The following is a 17,478-nucleotide window of genomic DNA, read 5'->3' as shown; positions in this document are numbered from 1 at the left end:
AATCTGAATCTACCTTAATTATGGGAAAAGGTTCTTTAAAAAGTTTTTCCTTTTAATTGTAACTAGAATACACTGAGGCAAGATGTGTTTGCAGGTTTACCAGCTAAATAATCTCTTCTCCCTCACCCTTCTTAATTCTTCACACTTTTCCAATTTCTTTTTGTCTCTTTCTTCTGTTTCGAAGTCCATGATCTCTGCCTGCTGTGTCTAAAATTACCCCCACTACCCCATCTGCCATAAATGAACACAAGTCTGGCTTATATTCAAATAACAAAGCTAGGAAGCATGTTAGTCTTTATCCAGTAAAGACTTACAGTCATCTTACCACACTTACTCAGATGCAGACACACTCACCATCCAGGACATCGTGAAGTTGGACCCCTGAAGTTGGGCCTGTCTCATGCTATCAAATTTGTTACTGGCCAAGGGAGGATCTGGGCTCCTCATGGCTCTTCATTGCAGTGGCCTCCCCTTCTGGCTTGCCCATAGAAGAGACACCAAGTAGGAAGAAGGCCAAACAAAGGTGATTTCTACTACTGGATAAAGGGAATTTCAGTCCTTTTTTATCTCCCCTGCTCACAGAAAGGTGTTTTGGGCACTGGCTTATTTGGAACCACTTTGTCAATGCTCTTTGTCTTCACCACCTACACACAGAGAATTAAACCAACAACAAGAAGAAGAAAAGCACTACTACCAGAAAACTGATAAAGAAAGTGTATCTGTTGGGTTTTATACCTAAATAATGCCCAAAAGTCTTTAGTGGCTTTCTCTGTACTGATGTGCAGAACCCACTGTAAAAATTCCTGTAGCAATCATTGGATATGTGGCTCATGAATTCTTTTTGAAACCTTTCTACCTATTGCAAAGAATTACAATTCTAACTCCTCACTCCAAAAGATTTTTTAAGATATTGCTTTGGGGGCATCTGGGTGGCTCAGTGGGTTAAAGCCTCTGCCTTCGGCTTGGGTCATGGTCCCAGGGTCCTCAGATTGAGCTCTCTGCTCAGCAGGGAGCCTGCTTCCTCCTCTCTCTCTGCCTGCCTCTCTGCCTACTTGTGATCTCTGTCTGTCAAATAAATAAATAAAATCTTAAAAAAAAGAAAAAGAAAGAAAGATACTGCTTTGGATAAATACACTAAGTTGAACATGAAGTTTATGAAAAGCTATATCTTATAAAACATACATAAAAGGAAGGGAGCAAGAGATTTAAAAACAAGAATATACAGAGTTACCTAAAGAGAATGATTATTTGGGATAATTTCATGAAGAAAGAGCTTTGCTTTATGAATGTCATTTGATCTTCTCATAAATTAGCAAACATTCAAGAAAGATGCCTTTCAGAATTTGACCATGACCTACAATAAGGAATACACACATCCCATGAAATAAAATTTTTAAAAACCATTACTTACCCTTGCTAATTACAATGCATTCTGATTTTTTTTAATACTGCTGATGACATGCTAAATCGGTTTCATGGCTCACTAGTGAATCACAAGCCACTATTTGAAAACCTCTGCTCTACAAGATTCACAACATGTCAGAATACAGAAAGACAAAGTTGCTAAACCTGACAATCTTGATGGACTAATCACACCCCAAGAGGCTCAATGAACATTTTAGTGTGATCTGAACTAAAAGTCAAACATACAAAAAAGAATTTCCAAATAACATCTGCATTAAGAACAAGTTTTGTATTAAGAAGAGCTTAAGTAAAAAGCACAGAAGGAAAAACAGATGTTTGAGATACTGAACAAACCCATCAGTTCTCATCTTCATTCAATAAACTATCACTATAAAATATGTACCAAACACTGGGACAAATGACCCCAATATCTTGTATTTTATATGCTACCCTACTCCCAATCTGATTTTCTTTTTTTTTTTTTTTAAGATTTTATTTATTTATTTGACAGAGAGAGATCACAAGCAGGCAGAGAGGCAGGCTGAGAGAGAGAGGAGGAAGCAGGCTCCTTGCCAAGCAGAGAGCCCAATGTGGGACTCGATCTCAGGACCCTGAGATCATGACCTGAGCTGAAGGCAGCGGCTTAACCCACCGAGCCACCCAGGCGCCCCGCAATCTGATTTTCTTTTAATATTTCAAGGTTAGGGGGGCACCTGGGTGGCTCAGTTGGTTGGGCATCTGCCTTCGGCTCAGGTCATGATCTCCAAGTCCTGGGATTGTGCTGGCATCGGGCTCCCTGCTGTGGGGAAGCCTGCTTCTCCCTCTGCCCCTCGCCCTACTCATACATGCACACTCACTCCCTCTCTCTCTCTCTCACACATTCTGTCCCTAATAAATAAATAAATAATCTTTTAAACAGATTTTCAAGATTAGGGATGCCTCAGTCAGTTAGGTGACCGCCTCTTGGTTTCAGCTCAGGTCATGATTTCAAGGTTGTGGGATGCAGCCCCATATCAGGCTCCATATTGAGCATGGAGTCTGCTTCAGAGTCTCACTCCCTACCCCTCTGCTTCCTCATTCCCTGCTTGCTCACACTCTCACTAAAATAAATAAAAATGAAATCTTAAAAAAGTCTTTTTTCAAGATTAGCTGTAGAGGGTTGCACAGAAGGAAGTAGTCTCTTGCCAACTGGGATCAGTACCAACGCCAAGTCCTAACCCTGGCTGCCCTTATCTCCAGCACAAATGCAGGATAGAGAATCTGCTACGAAGTTCCCTCATCTCTGCTAGCATTTGAATTAGGAACATGTATATGGTGAACCCATGGAACAGAAAGAGAAATATTCTCAAATGGCTAGTAAGTTTTAGTTAGACACCTTCCTTGATCATCGTTTAGAAATAGTGGCAAGCCAAAGTAAAGAGATTATTTGGACTGATCATGACTAATAAGTAACTAAAGGTGGCAAAAGTTTGCAACAAAGTGAGCGTGATTTCATAGTAAATAATGTTCTTTCTCCAGAAATGGAATGTAATACCTTTTAAATTACTAATACTTCTGTTGACAGAAGCATAAGATTTCTTACACCGGTGGGAAATTAGAACAGATAATGTGAAAATTCCTTTCAACTCAAAGAAATCTGTAATTATTAGTTTAAACCTCAACATTAGATAACATTTTGGAGGGGTGTTAGATGGTCAGATCGTCTTTTAGGCATCCACAAACGATAATCCTACCAATCGGCAAAAACGTAATGAAGATTCCACTCCCCGCCCTCTCCCAAATCAATGGCTAGTCAATGAAAACAAAATTAAATGTTTCAAATTTCAAAATACCACCACCTGGTTTCACGAGTACATATGTAAGTTGAAATCTAGCAAATTATTCATTTTAAATCGATAGGAATCATTGTGACCTCGATTAAACTAAAACTGTTTGAAAAAACACTATTGCCAGCATGTAAACAAATTACTTCATTGCACCAATCAAAAACATCAACATTAGAGCTGTACCCCAATATTTCCTAACTTTCTCTTTTAAATTCATTTTCTCATATATTTAAGTTTTATTGCATTCTTCTCACTTTCCTAAACCAGCAATCACCAAAAAGCACAGTAACTAAGCTCTAATGAGCATCTCGGTTTTTCTACTGCAATTCAAATGGCCCATTATTATACTATGGAATGTATCTCTCCTTTAACAATTTAAATCACTGCCCAAATGTGTGCAGATCCTTTAACGATTTCATTTCCTTCTTTCCATTAGTTAAGGAAATTCATTTCTAAGCGCTTCCATGCTACCATTTTATGGCTCAGCTGTCATTTTCTTCCCTGGCTCCTTATCCTGCAGCCACGTGAAACAGACTCTGAAGACTAACCAGGGAAAGGAGGGAAACCAACAAGGTTACTCACATCAGATTTGGAGGACATGTTCTCCTCCACGTCGGAATCGTTGGGATCCACGATATCGTCAAATGGCGGTAACGTTGATTTCTTCTTCTCGGAGGTCTCACTTTCAATTTTAACCTTTCCCATCTTGACATGAGATTTATCTTTTATTTGTTTTTTGTCGGCAGAACACGTGAGAATCAGTGGTGGCGCGCTAGAAAAACTCTTAAATAAAGCCTCTGAGCTACTCTTTTTCCTTTTTTTGGCAGAGAGTTCTTCGGAATCTGAAATGGGGGGCCTTTTACTAGGAGCCTTCTTGTCTTGCTGTCCACTGGTGATGGTGAGTAAGTTACTGTCCGGTTTTGGCTCTTTTGACATGGGTTTCGGTTCCTTGAAGGCCATCTTAGGAACGATTTTTTCTTCTTTCAGTGGTTTGTTTTCTTTGGGTTTCTTAGAGGATTCTTTGGAAGATTTGTTGTGATCCCTGGAAGGTTCTTTGAAGGCACTTTTATGTTCTCTGGAGTCTTTAGAAGGTTTTTCCTTGTGCTCCTTCATTAATTTGTGAGGCTTTGAAAAACTGGTGCTGCTGCTGCTGCTGCTGCTGCTACTGCTGCTGCTGCTGCTGCTGCTACAGCTGCTGCTGCTGCTGCTACTGCTGCTGCTGCTGCTGCTGCTGCAGCTGCTGCTGCTGCTGCTGCTGGTGTGGATGCTCCTGTTGGGGTCCTGCAGAAACGGGACAACAAGATGCGACTCAGAGCTGTGGAGCAAGCGGGAGGCGTCAGCCAGGATCCTGGCACGTCCCACCTGCACGAGAAGGCTCTTTGCCAACCAGAGCCTCGATCTAGCAGGTGGGGACAGGGTGCGTGAGGAGCACCATGAGCAAGGGGCACGAGGGTCAAGGAATTCAGGGAGGCCAGCTGTCTACCTCGTCCCAACAAGCGAGGCGCTCTAAGCATCTCAGGTCAACAGTTGCTCACTGAGGGCCTGTTCTGGGAGATACACAGATGCCTAACACATGGCCCTTACTCTTATTAAATAGGACACAGCTAGGAGTCATGCTGGTTCCAAGAGCCACCGATAACATGCCAGGACAACAAAACCAAGGAGGTCGTTGATTCCATTGGGGCCACTGGACAAGAATTATTCAGAAATGTGGGGAGAATTCAAGCCTGAACTAGATACTCAAGAATAAGCAGGTAATTACCAGGAAGAGAGGAATGAGAAAGTACTTGGAGAGCAGGGACTACAGTGTACCACAACAATGAGGGATCAAAGCACAGATTATACTTGGGGAGCAGCATTCAGCTCCAGCGAAGATTGAGAAGGAGGCAGAAAAAGAGCCAAGGGTCACAGACAATATTAAATTTTAAATGGCTTCTTACTATAAAGAGTCACAAGACTCAAGAAAGAAAATAATTCTCAATTTGAGATAAAAGGCAATTATTTTTTGCCATCCAAATTTCAACAGTTAAGAAATATGTCTCCCATCTACAAGCAAAGAAAAGAAAATTAACAGAAGAAAGATTTGATCTGATAGTTATTAAATGGACTGCAAAGTCCTTAGTAATTATTGTTGTGTAATAATAAGGAAAGAGTTCATCACTGCCTATTCCATTCTAAATGTTTTAAATGTTCTAAAATTCACTCATATAAGTACCCCAGAATATATAACCTACATAGAACCTTTCTATTTAGGAACAAAATTTAAATCCATATTTAATGTATTTGTGAGCCTCTACCATTAATAGTAAGAGTAAGAAACAGAAGTAGATCCTTGACGTGCAAAAACTCACATCAATACTATAAAAGAAAAGCTCTTTCTTGCTTACTTTGACTTCCTAATGGGACCAAGGATGAATAAATGTTCAAATTTTCAATCAGAATTTACATCTCCATGATTTCCTTATTATGCTGTACCTCTAACTCACCCACTTAAAATCAGTAAACCCAATCTTGTATCCTTTCAATATCTGGCATGATATAGAAAAGATACTGGGCAGGAGTTATGCTTTTCCCTAAAATGAACAACATTTTTAAAATTTATGCAAAAAAAAAGCATATATATCAATAAACATCAGAAAATAATACCCTATATGAAGGAAAAAAATCAACAAAACTAAAAGGCAACCTACAGAATAGGAGAAGACATTTGCAAATGACATATCTGATAAAGGATTAGTATACAAAATATATAAAGAACTTCTAAAACTCAACACCCAAAAAACAATCCAGTTAAAAAATGGGCAGAAGATATGAATAGACAGACATACAGATGGCCCACAGACACATGAAAGGATGCTCAATATCACTCATCATCAAAGAAATACAAACCAAAACTACAATGAGGTATCACCTCATACTTCTTAGAATGGCTACAATCAGAAACGCAAGAAATGACAAGTGTTGGCAAGGATATGGAATAAAAGGAACACTCTTGCTCTGTTGGTGGAAATGCAAACTGATGCAATCACTGTGGAAAACAATATGGGGGTTCCTCAAGAAGTCAAAAATAAAACTACTCTACAATCCAGCAATTGTATCATTGGGTATATATCCAAAGTATGCAAAAATACTAATTTGGGGACACCTGCGTCACTCAGTGGGTTTAGCCTCTGCCTTCGGTTCAGGTCATGATCTCAGGCCCTGGGATTGAGCCCCACATTGGGCTCTCTGCTCAGGAGGGAACCTGCTTCCTCCTCTCCCTCTGCCTGCCTCTCTGTCTTCTTGTGATCTCTGTCAAATAAATAAGCAAAATCTTTTAAAAATAATACTAATTTGAAGGGATACATGCCCCTTTATGTTTATAGCAGCATTACTGATAAGCGTCAAATTATGGAAAAAGCCCCAATGTCCATCAACTGATAAATGGATAAAGAAGCTGTGGTATAATAAACACACACGTGCACATACACACAGATACACACACTGGAATATTATTCAGCCATAAAAAGAGAATGTGAATGGGACTAGGGTTTTATGCTAACTGAAATAAGTCAGCCAGAGAAAGACAGATACTGTATGATTTCACCCACGTGTGGAAAAATTTTTTTTTAAGTAGCCCAATATGGGGCTTGAACTCATGACTCTGAGATCAAGACCTAAGCTGAGATCAAGAGACAGATGCTTAACCAAAGAGCCATCCAGGCACTCCTATAAATGGAATTTAAGAAACAAATGAATATTGGGGTGGGGGAGGAGGAAAACCCAAGAAATAAGACTCTTAACTACAGAGAATAAACAGATGTTTGGGAGGGAGGGGAATGGGTGAAATAGGTGATGGGGATTAAGGAGTACACTTGTGATGAGCACCACTTGTATGCAAGTGAGGAATCACTCAATTCTACACAAGAAACTAACATCACATTGTATGTTAACTAACTGGCATTTAAATAAAAACTTGAAAAAAAAGGTACTACTCAATGAAAAATTATTGTTCTATGTTAGTAGTGGGACTATGTATTTTTTCTTCTCACAATTTTTTTTCTCATTTGCTCAACAATAACAACAAAATGACAAATACCAATTATTCCATTTATTTTTCTCAAGTGAGCATTTGGTTTCAAACTTCTAAAATGGAGAAATTTACTATGCAATGACATGCTTTTATGCACCAAACTAGATAATTCCTTACAAAACATCTCAATTGAGATTTAAAAGCAGAATGCTAAAGATAGTATTCATATTACTGAAACTACATTATTTTATAAATTCCATTACAAGACATTTCCTGGCATGTTAAGCAATACTATGAATAATTAAAATAAAGTGTAATGGACAAACTAAATTAAGGAAGAACATTTGAAATCTAATATCCGCCAGTTTTTTTTAATTGGTTTGTTGACTCACTGAATTTTGATAATTTGCAATCAGTAGTTTAATTACGACTCTTGAACACCCAAGCATTGCTGCTTAATAATCAACCTTCAAGGAGTATTATACATAATTTTTTAACGTGACTCTTAAAAATACAGATTTTTCACCTACCAACATGTTTTCAAATATTAAGCATTAAAAAATAGTAAATTTCAGTACCAAAAAACACCAAAAGAAACAAAAAAAAACCTCTACAGAGGTCCTTCCATGACTTTTAAAACCCTTTCATAGGACAAAGAAGAATTCTTAATGCAAAGTCCGTAGTGGTATATGACACAGACTTTTTTGTGACAGAAAGTTTAAATTCTTGGGACACCTGGATGGCTCAGTGGGTTAAGCCTCTGCCTTGGGCTCAGGTCATGATCCCAGGGTCCTGGAATCGAGCCCTGCATTGGCCTCTCTGCTCAGCAGGGACCTGTTTCCTCCTCTTTCCCTGCCTGCCTCTCTGCCTACTTGTGATCTCTCTCTCTGTCAAATAAATAGATAAAATCTTTAAAAAAAAAAAAAAAAGAAAGAAAGTTTAAATTCTTGTCTTAATTACATACATATGATGTTAAGTATAAAACTCCAGAAATTTTATAACTTTTAACTCCCACGTTGGTCTAGGTATTTAATGCCCACTGTCAGCTTTTCACCAACCCAAAAAATCTTCATAAAAGCAAGGCACCCAGCTATTCTAGCACATGCCCCTTTACCAAGAAGTTTTCTTTAACTTAAGACAACTGAGAAGTAAAAAGAAAACCATATTCCGTAACAACACCCCAGATAAATAAAAATTCCAGGAATAACGAAAAGGTGGAAGAATGGTCCCTAGTATACTGGACAACATTTTCATTGTCCTTGGCCTTGTGGTAACTGGCAAAGTTCAGATATACTGTCCCCTGACTCCATAGTCATACATGCAATGACCATACAACAGAGACTTAGATGCAAAGTCAGGAATTAAACTCAGAGTAAAAGCTTTTACTAATTCTCAGCCTAGCTATCCCATATATATTGAAGATCAGGTCACTGGCTTTTTAAAATTTTTATTAAACTATTAATGTCAAGAGTGCCTGGGTGGCTCAGTGGTTAGGCCTCTGCCTTTGGCTTAGGTCCTGATCTCAGGGTCTGGGGATCGAGGCCGCATCCGGCTCTCTGCTCAGCAGAGCCTGCTTCCCTGTCTCTCTCTCTCTCTCTCTGCCTGCCTCTCTGCCTACTTGTGATCTCTCTCTCTGTCAAGTAAGTAAATAAAATCTTTAAAAAAAAAAATTTAACGGCAAAATGAAGTGCCACTAAGCAGAACAGACTAAGTACCATTCAATGTGAAGTTTACGCGTGCGTGTTGTGTAATTCAAATTCTCTTTTCCTGAGGCTCATTAGGACAAACTGAATACCAATATTAGGGAGTGCAAGTGTGAATAATTCAAATTTCAAAAATTTATGGCAAATGAGTGTTTAAACATACATATACATATTTTCACTAACTTTACTACCTGTCAATATAGGATACAGTATTTTCTTTTCTCTCAGATGCTACTGAAAGCTTCCTTGTTTTAATTTTCTGGAACAGAATGGGTCCTTTTAATGTATAATCGCTCCTAATACTACTTGTCAGCAACTCTAGTAGATAGCTTGCAAAAAGGTCTTAACTAGTGGACAAAATAAGGTTTCTGGTTATATGTGGCTTTCGATTACTGTGTTATCACCAGGTCTTCTTCCTAATACCACTGATAATGCAAAGCTGATTCTTTCTCCAGCTCTCCAGCTCCTGTCTCTTCTCTTTACTTATGCTGTTATTTTTGGTCTCTGTCCTACTTCAACTAGCTTCTGCGTGGTGCAAGATTTTCAGATCATTCTTATCTTGTTCAGTGAAATTTGAATATGGACAAATAAACTCTCCCAGAAGAGTTTTATTTATCCAAAAGTAATAAACTCTCCTCTAAACGTTTATTTGTCCACAGTACATCTGAAAAGAAACTGTAGATACTGTAATATAGTCCAAGAGGTTATGCATACGAAAGACTGGGTAAAGGAGTCAAAGACAGGCTTTCAAACTAAAAATCTCTCCTGCTACACCACTGAACACATGACAAATGGCTTGGAGGGGTGAAAGACCATTTGAAGCTAAAAATAAAGTATAAAAATTCAGAATTCTGGGAAAAAGGGGGACCTTCAATTTGACTTACCTCCCCCATCTTTAATCCCAAATCCAACCCACTGACCTTCTTGAACCAGTCAGCCCTGGGAACCAGCAGATTGTGAATGGGGCCTGAAGAATTGTGGCCATGGGATTACAGGCATCTTGAAAGAGGACTGATACGGGGCTTGCTTTACTCTGGACTCTAAGTAAGACTCAGAAGAGCTGGGCACACAGATAAGTATGGTCAGCCTCCCTGTTCCGAAGGTATTCAGGAGGTGCTCAACTGGAGGGAAAAAGGAAAAGAGTGTTCTTCTCCTGAGGCTGGAAATGCAGAGAGACTGTTAGGAAAGTAGAGGGTCTCCTAGGTGTGTACACATGAAACACAACATGCCTGCTTCTACAGTAGAGGCTGAGATGCCTGTACTGTTCATCACTTTTAGGATTACAAAAACCTAAGGTCTCCTAACAACTCAACCTGAACTCCAACGCACATATAAATAACATATCTAAGGGCTGGTGAGAGTAGGAGAGAGCAGACCTACCAGATTTTCTGAAGAGCACAGACGAAACAGTGAGGTTAAAAATAGCATCATTAGTTCAGAATAGGCACATAGAGTAAAAAACAGTTTCTATGGATTTAAAATATTATGTGAAATAAAATGTAAAACTAAAACCCTCAAGCTGAATAATTCAGTAGATAAATTAAAGGACAAGACAGACTTTAGATGATGGTATTCAGATCAACTGGAAGAAATCTCAGGCATAAAGTAAAGATACAAAAAGATGAAAATCATTAATGGAAAAGAGAAGGAATCTGAAGAACAGACTGAGGAACTCTAACTGATGTACCACCCATAGGAAAAGTTCCAGAAGAATCTCTAGAAGGAGGAAAAGGAAAAGATGGGAATGAGGCAGTAAAGTAATATGGAAAAAAAGGAAAGACTAAGTTGCAACCTCACAGGGCTCTTCAAAGATCCAGGCAGGACTAGTGAAAGAGACACACTCCAGAACATCACGCTAAAATTCCTCAACTTTAATGATAAAAAGAAAACTTTACAAATTACCAGAAAGAATAATTACTTAAAACTAAAAAAGAATGAAATTACATGGGACTTTGTAACAGTGCAAATGAGAAGAACAGTAAAACTGAGAGCGCTGAGAGAAAAAGCAGAACCACCCAAACATCCTACACATACAGTCAATGTGAAAGAAGTGTTTGCCAAAATTTAAGGATTCAAAGAGCACATCACCCACTGCCCCATCTAAGAAAGGATTTGAGAAGGGATTTTAGCAAACAGTAACTGAATTAGAAATGAGACCTTTCATGTGTGGGAAGATGGAGAGGAGAGGAAATAGGAGTGCAATGTACCTTACTTTCTATATAGAACTAAATCCAAGTAGATAATCAACAATCTGGAATATGTAATAGAAGTGCTGAATGTGAGTTACACATACACATACACACACACACACACACACACACACACAGCTAACCAAAATCTGGATCTAAAAAATTAAATTATCTCTGTAGAAATTCAGGTATGTTAGAGAAGGTTGGAGTGTTAACGTGAGGGAAAATGTTGGTATCATTTTTACATGGCAAAGTAGAAAAAAAATTGGATTATGGGCCAATGAAAGGGAAAGTGGCCAATAATGAAATGGAAAAGTACAGAACTGCCACATAAACAGGAGGAAACTCAGAAATGAACATCAACATGAAAATGAAAGTGAAATCCAGAAAAATGGAAAAGTCACAAATATAAATAATGAACAAGGCAAAAAGTAATAAAAATCAAATGTTACTCACAGAATAAAAAAGGAAGTTGGATTTTCCCACTGAAAGACAGATTGTTAGCCTGGGTTAAAAAGACAAAGGGCATATACAGACTGTTCGTAAGAAATACAACATCAAACAACTGAGAACAGTTTCAAGATGAAGGAATGGCCCAAGAACTATCTGCTAATTGGCCCCAAAAGAAAGCAAGCATGAGTGCTACATTCATATCACACAACGTAGAATTCAAGATTAAGAGGACCAAAGAGCATAAACAGTTTAAAAGCTATACCATACAAACCAAAAGGTATTGAATACTTAAGAAAAACGTGAAAAACATTTCACTGAAACAAAAAATCACTATATCTTTGTCAGAAATGGACAGATTTAAGGAAATGAGGTAGACATAGTGAACATGGCGGAAACAATCCTGAAATTTGGTTTAATAATTATATATAAAACTCTCCATCTCTTGTACAGAGTTTACAATTTTGTATGTGCCCATAAAACAATGAAAAAAAAAAAACAATTGTAAAGGTATCATAAAATGAACTTTAAAATAATCTTTTTGGGGCACCTGGGTGGCTCAGTGGGTTAAGCCTCTACCTTCGGCTTGGGTCATGATCCCAGGGTCCTCGGGCTCTCTGCTCTGCAGGAAGCCTGCTTCCCCCCCTCTCTCTCTGCTTGCCTCTCTGCCTACTTGTGATCTCTCTCTGTCAAATAAATAAATAAAATCTTAAAAAAAAAAATAATAATCTTTTTAAAATGCTTGAAATTGATTGGTCATACTCTAATAAAATTAGAAAAATCAAGACAAATCAGTCAAAAGAAAATAATGAAAAGCTCATTTCATGTTAAAAAAAAAAATCTAGCACCACAGCAAAGCATATGCTGAAAAGAAAATGTACACTTTTTATTGTATTTATTTTAAAAAGGAAAAGAAGGGGCAAGGTGAAAGGGTCAGGGGAACCAAGCTTAAGAATACACTTAGTACTCACTCTGAAAAACTAGAAAAAGATCCATAAATATGCAATTATAATACCAAATATAATGAAGAAAGTAAAAGAAACAAATTTCATGAACATTCATGCTTTAAAATAATGACCTTAAATGTATATTTAAGGTTCAAATTTTAAGGAGAAATTTACCAAGTTAATTCTGACTTAAAGAAGATCTACAATTTCTTTTTAAAATCAACTAGAGGGGCGCCTGGGTGGCTCAGTGGGTTAAGCCGCTGCCTTCGGCTCAGGTCATGATCTCAGGGTCCTGGGATCGAGTCCCGCATCGGGCTCTCTGCTCAGCAGGGAGCCTGCTTCCCTCTCTCTCTCTGCCTGCCTCTCCATCTACTTGTGATTTCTCTCTGTCAAATAAATAAATAAAATCTTTAAAAAAATAAATAAATAAATAAATAAATAAATAAAATAAAATCAACTAGAAAAGGTGAAATTTCTTGAATTTAAAATCATGATCTACTATAAAAGAAATAAAATTGAGGGAATAGTCACTTACAAATATTTCAAAATGCACAGATAAATACCCCCAAAAAACAGCCACAGAGTTGGGGTGGGGGGAGGTAAGATTAGGAGAATGGTAGAGCAAAGTGGACTGCTGATAATTTTTATGGGCTTTTTAGCATCATTTGACTTTATAAATCTTCTATGAAAAAATATTAAGACTGTACAACAGAAAACATCTCAACAACAACTGGTAAAACTAATGAGGAAAAAAAAATTAACCAAAATTAGGAACACGAAGGCTAAAACTGGAAGTGACAAGGCCCAAAATATAACATTTATCAGTCAGCGGGTAGGGAACTAAAAGAACATTATGCAAGTGGAAAAGAAATAGTACTTGAGAAGAGCAACAGGGGTCTTTCATTCACTAACAATCTAAATGGCCTGTACATAAAAAGCACATCAAATATTTATACATACATATAAGGAAGAAAAAGAAAAGTGTGCCGTTACCAGGAAACAATGCTCTGGAAGGTTTTACTTGTTTTTATTTTATGTTTTATAATGTTGCATCATTTTGGGAGGTGATAACCAGAAGTTAGAAGGAACTCTACAGTATACCTGCACAGCTCAGGGAAGAAAAAATAAAGCCTCTTCTAGACCTAACCAGGGAGGAGCAAGAGACAGATTGAGAAAAATGAAGAATCACATCCTCAAATTCCTCCATTTGCCTAGATCTGTATACTAGTCCACTAATAAAGATATAACTCCACCTACAGAAATATAGCAAAGGCTGGCTTTTGCACAAATGACAAAAGATACAGCAATCGCCCTCTTAGGTAAGCGTAAACCAACAAATAACATGAAAGACAATCAAAAGATGATACTGAGCATTCAAGGACAGAATCTAGAAAAGTAATGGATTTCCCCTCAGCTATACCAGGCTGAGTTCTGCCAATTCTTTAAGACAGATTGGTCCTCATAAGAAAAGCAGAAGAGACACACTTGAGGGCATTAAGGAGAAAGTGTGTATGAACAACTATTCATTTTAGTAAGATCAGCTGGTAGCAATGTGGTAGAGAGGCTCCAGATGGGTACAGAGTGAAAAAAGGCCACTTAGAGGACTACTGCCCTGGGGCGATGGTGATCATGGAGGCAGTGGAAATGGTTTACTAAATGTTTACGAGTTCAGACTCTGATGTAGCAAGCCGCTTTGTAATGACTAACTCAACAGTCTTGTGCAGTAGCTTTTATTAGTTCCGTTTAACCAGGGAAGAGTCTGAGGCACAGAAAATGACATGCCCAAAGACCAATCTATAGTTAGTGGTAGAACTGAGATTCAAGCCCAGGTAGCCGGGCTCCAGGGCCCATACTCTCAACCAGTAGACTCCTACCAATGTTTCAGAGGTTAACTGGTTTTGAAACCAACCTGCCAACATAACCTGAGCTGGAAATGAAAAAAGGATAGGTGGAAAGGAAGAGGGTCTCGAAGACTTTAAAACAACCACACTGAACATGCCTGCCATCTAGACAGAACCACATAAAGTTCCATTACAGGGGTACAACATATTAGTTTTTGGAAGGTGGCAAATCACTTCTTCTGAAATCAGAGGCTCTTCTATACATGTTTCATACGGCTTAAACTTTGAGTCTTTCATTACCAAATAACTGTTTTAAACTTAACAGACATTAAAATGGCTAAATTCAGAGGGCTTGTGTATACCTCCAATTGTTACAAAGAGTATTACGAAAGTGTAAGATCCATCTCCTCTCACAATTCAACGTTTTCGAATCAATGTAAAAGCCTGCCACACTACATAATTTGAAGTGGCAGAAATGCAGAGTGCTCAAATAAAGGATCACCCCCATAGTGAGTAGGGTAGGGAAGTCACTGAATATGAAAACTAAAGGATCCCACAAGGGCCTCCATAAAAGGTATTTAAAAAGAAGAGGGAATTTGAGAAATTTAGCACAAAAACATGGAGGCAATTTTAAAGGCCCAAAACAAATGAATGTGCAAGGAAATACAGTAACAGTGCCTAGCTTAGCTGTCAAGAAACATTTTAACTACTCGTAACTGTGCACCGTGTTTACTGATTTTCAACTTATAGAAATTAATCTAATCAGCTTGAACACTTTCTAAGAGACTTAAATTTGTCAGTAAAATGGAGACCATATCACCTAAACCATCAAGGTCAACTTGATGATTGATGATTAAATAAATTTAAAATATGTAAAGTTCTGTGTGTATGTCTATTTGTATGAAACTTACATAAATAATTTACTTCTTATAATTAATGTGCTTGGCACATAGCAGAAACTCTGTAAGTGCTTTCATTACTACTATTATTACTACTACAGATAACCAAGAAAACTTAAACTATGTTACGTGACACAATGTTATCAAGTGCGACAATGAAGAAATAAATGTCTGCATGACAAACGCAGAAGGCAGAAACAGGAACAGAGAAGGGAAAGAAAGGGACTTAGGATACTCTGAGCTTCCACAGTTGAGAAGCAAGAGGCACCATCCAGAGTTGGGGGAACAAAAAGTGAGGTTCTAGGCTCAATATCTTGAAAATTAGGGACACCCAGCTGGCTCAGTCAGAGGAACATGCAGCTTTTGATCCTGGGGTTGTGAGTTTGAGACTCACACTGAGTACAGAGGTTACTTAAAATAAAGGCCTTAAAAATGTGTATATCTCCAAGTTATATCCAAGACAAGAATTTAAAATGGTGTCACATACTAGGAGGAAAAGGAGATGGAGCAAATGGGTTAGAGTCTCTTATAGAAAGAAGCAAAAGCATATAGTTGGAAATTCTGGGCAATAACTATAAAGCTTTAAAAAAAAAAAAAAAGAAAAAGAAAAAGGAAAGGAAAAATGAGAAAGGAAAAGAAAAGAGAGAAAGAGAAGACACAGTTAAATTGTTTCCTTCCAGGAAGTGGAAAGATCAGGAAAAAATACAATACAGGACTTCTGGGTTTTGCTAAATACCATCCTTTGCTATTTAATTCTTTCAAACCACGCACACGAATTATTTTGATATAAAATAAATGTTTTCATGAACTTTTACATTCTCTCTTCTTTCATGTACCCATTTGCACTTCAGAGACTTTGTGAAATAAATTTTGCATTAGAAAAAAGAGAAACTATTGAAGTAAATGACCACTATCTTCCTGTGTTTTACAATTTGTTCTATTTACCTACTGATGTAGTCTGAAAGTCTTTTTGTTTTTGTTTTTGAGCAAACTGCAATCAAGCGCTAATCTACAGATTTAGCTTAGGATACTTAGATTCCATTCCGAGTTTTATTCATTAGACTTACAGAATTTAAAGATGACGAAAATAATCTGTAAATCATATTTACAATTGAGAAATGGAACAAATGAACATTCTTTCAGTTCTAAAATGAAGAGAAAAGGTAGTATATAAATTTTCATTTCCCGAGCCCTTTGTTCAAAAGCACTAAAAGTAAACCCAATGAATATTTTCTTCAATATTAAAAATATATCGAGGGGCGCCTGGGTGGCTCAGTAGGTTAAGCCTCTGCCTTCGGCTCAGGTCATGATCCCAGGGTCCTGGGATCGAGCACTGCATCGGGCTCTCTGCTTAGCAGGGAGCCTGCTTCCCTTCTTCTCTCTCTGCCTTCCTTTCTCTCTGCCTGCCTCTCGATCTCTCTCCGTCAAATAAATAAATAAAATTTTTTAAAAAATTTATCAAAGTACTATATTTGCATGTAAATATAAATGTAACTGTAAAGTATCAATGGCAAAAATATTCAGTATTCTACAAAATAATATTCCAAGGAGACAAAATTTTAAAATGCCCTCCTTTCTCAAATGATGGCTTTCAGCTATGTAGTATATACTATAAAGTACTTTTGTTTCAGAATCCAATCTCGTTTAAAATGTTCCTATTCATAGACCATTCCCTGACTTGCTATGGCTTAAATTTGAAATTATACTTAAATACCGTTAACAGTTAGTTATATTTAGAAGACTTTGCAGTTTCAAGTAAACTTCTGTTTACTTATGTGGTTTGAAACTAGAAACTTGAAGTAATAATTATAGCACTTCTCTTTCTAGGTTTATATAAATCTAGCGTTGTACAATTTCCTTTTTCTTCAACAAGCTTTAAAACATATTGACCAGATCACTGTAGTCTTCTCTCTTAGTACTAGCTAAATTGCTGACAAAGAGGCTTGATAAGCAATTGTTACTCATAGAGAATAGTCAATCTTCAACATATACGGGGATGGATTAGCTGGGAGTTCCTGGCACACAGAAATTCAACAAATCATTGCAAAAATAAAAAATCCCAAAGAAGACACAATTAAATAATAGGGAAATATAATCACAGTTATGCTCTCTTGTCTCAGTAGTTATTCATTACAGCTCAGGTCATGATCCCAAGGTCCCAGGATCAAGTCCCACAGGACTCTTTGCTCAGTGGGAGGCCTGCTTAA

At 37.6% G+C, this 17,478-nt stretch overlaps 1 protein-coding gene across 2 annotated transcripts in view; it reads right to left on the bottom strand.

The window, feature by feature from the left end:
- MLLT3 (MLLT3 super elongation complex subunit) overlaps positions 1–17,478 on the bottom strand; it is a 277,576-nt gene that overhangs the window by 67,828 nt on the left and 192,270 nt on the right. For both annotated transcript variants that reach the window (XM_059411570.1, XM_059411571.1), the window contains exon 5: positions 3,813–4,511. In XM_059411570.1, the coding sequence (XP_059267553.1) occupies positions 3,813–4,511 (699 nt within the window). The remainder of the gene's footprint in view (positions 1–3,812; positions 4,512–17,478) is intronic.

The sequence above is a fragment of the Mustela nigripes genome, chromosome 9, assembly GCF_022355385.1.
Source record: "Mustela nigripes isolate SB6536 chromosome 9, MUSNIG.SB6536, whole genome shotgun sequence".
NCBI classification, from domain to species: domain Eukaryota; kingdom Metazoa; phylum Chordata; class Mammalia; order Carnivora; family Mustelidae; genus Mustela; species Mustela nigripes.
The sequence above is the reverse complement of the archived record's forward strand: the minus strand, read 5'-3'. Positions and strand labels throughout refer to the sequence as shown.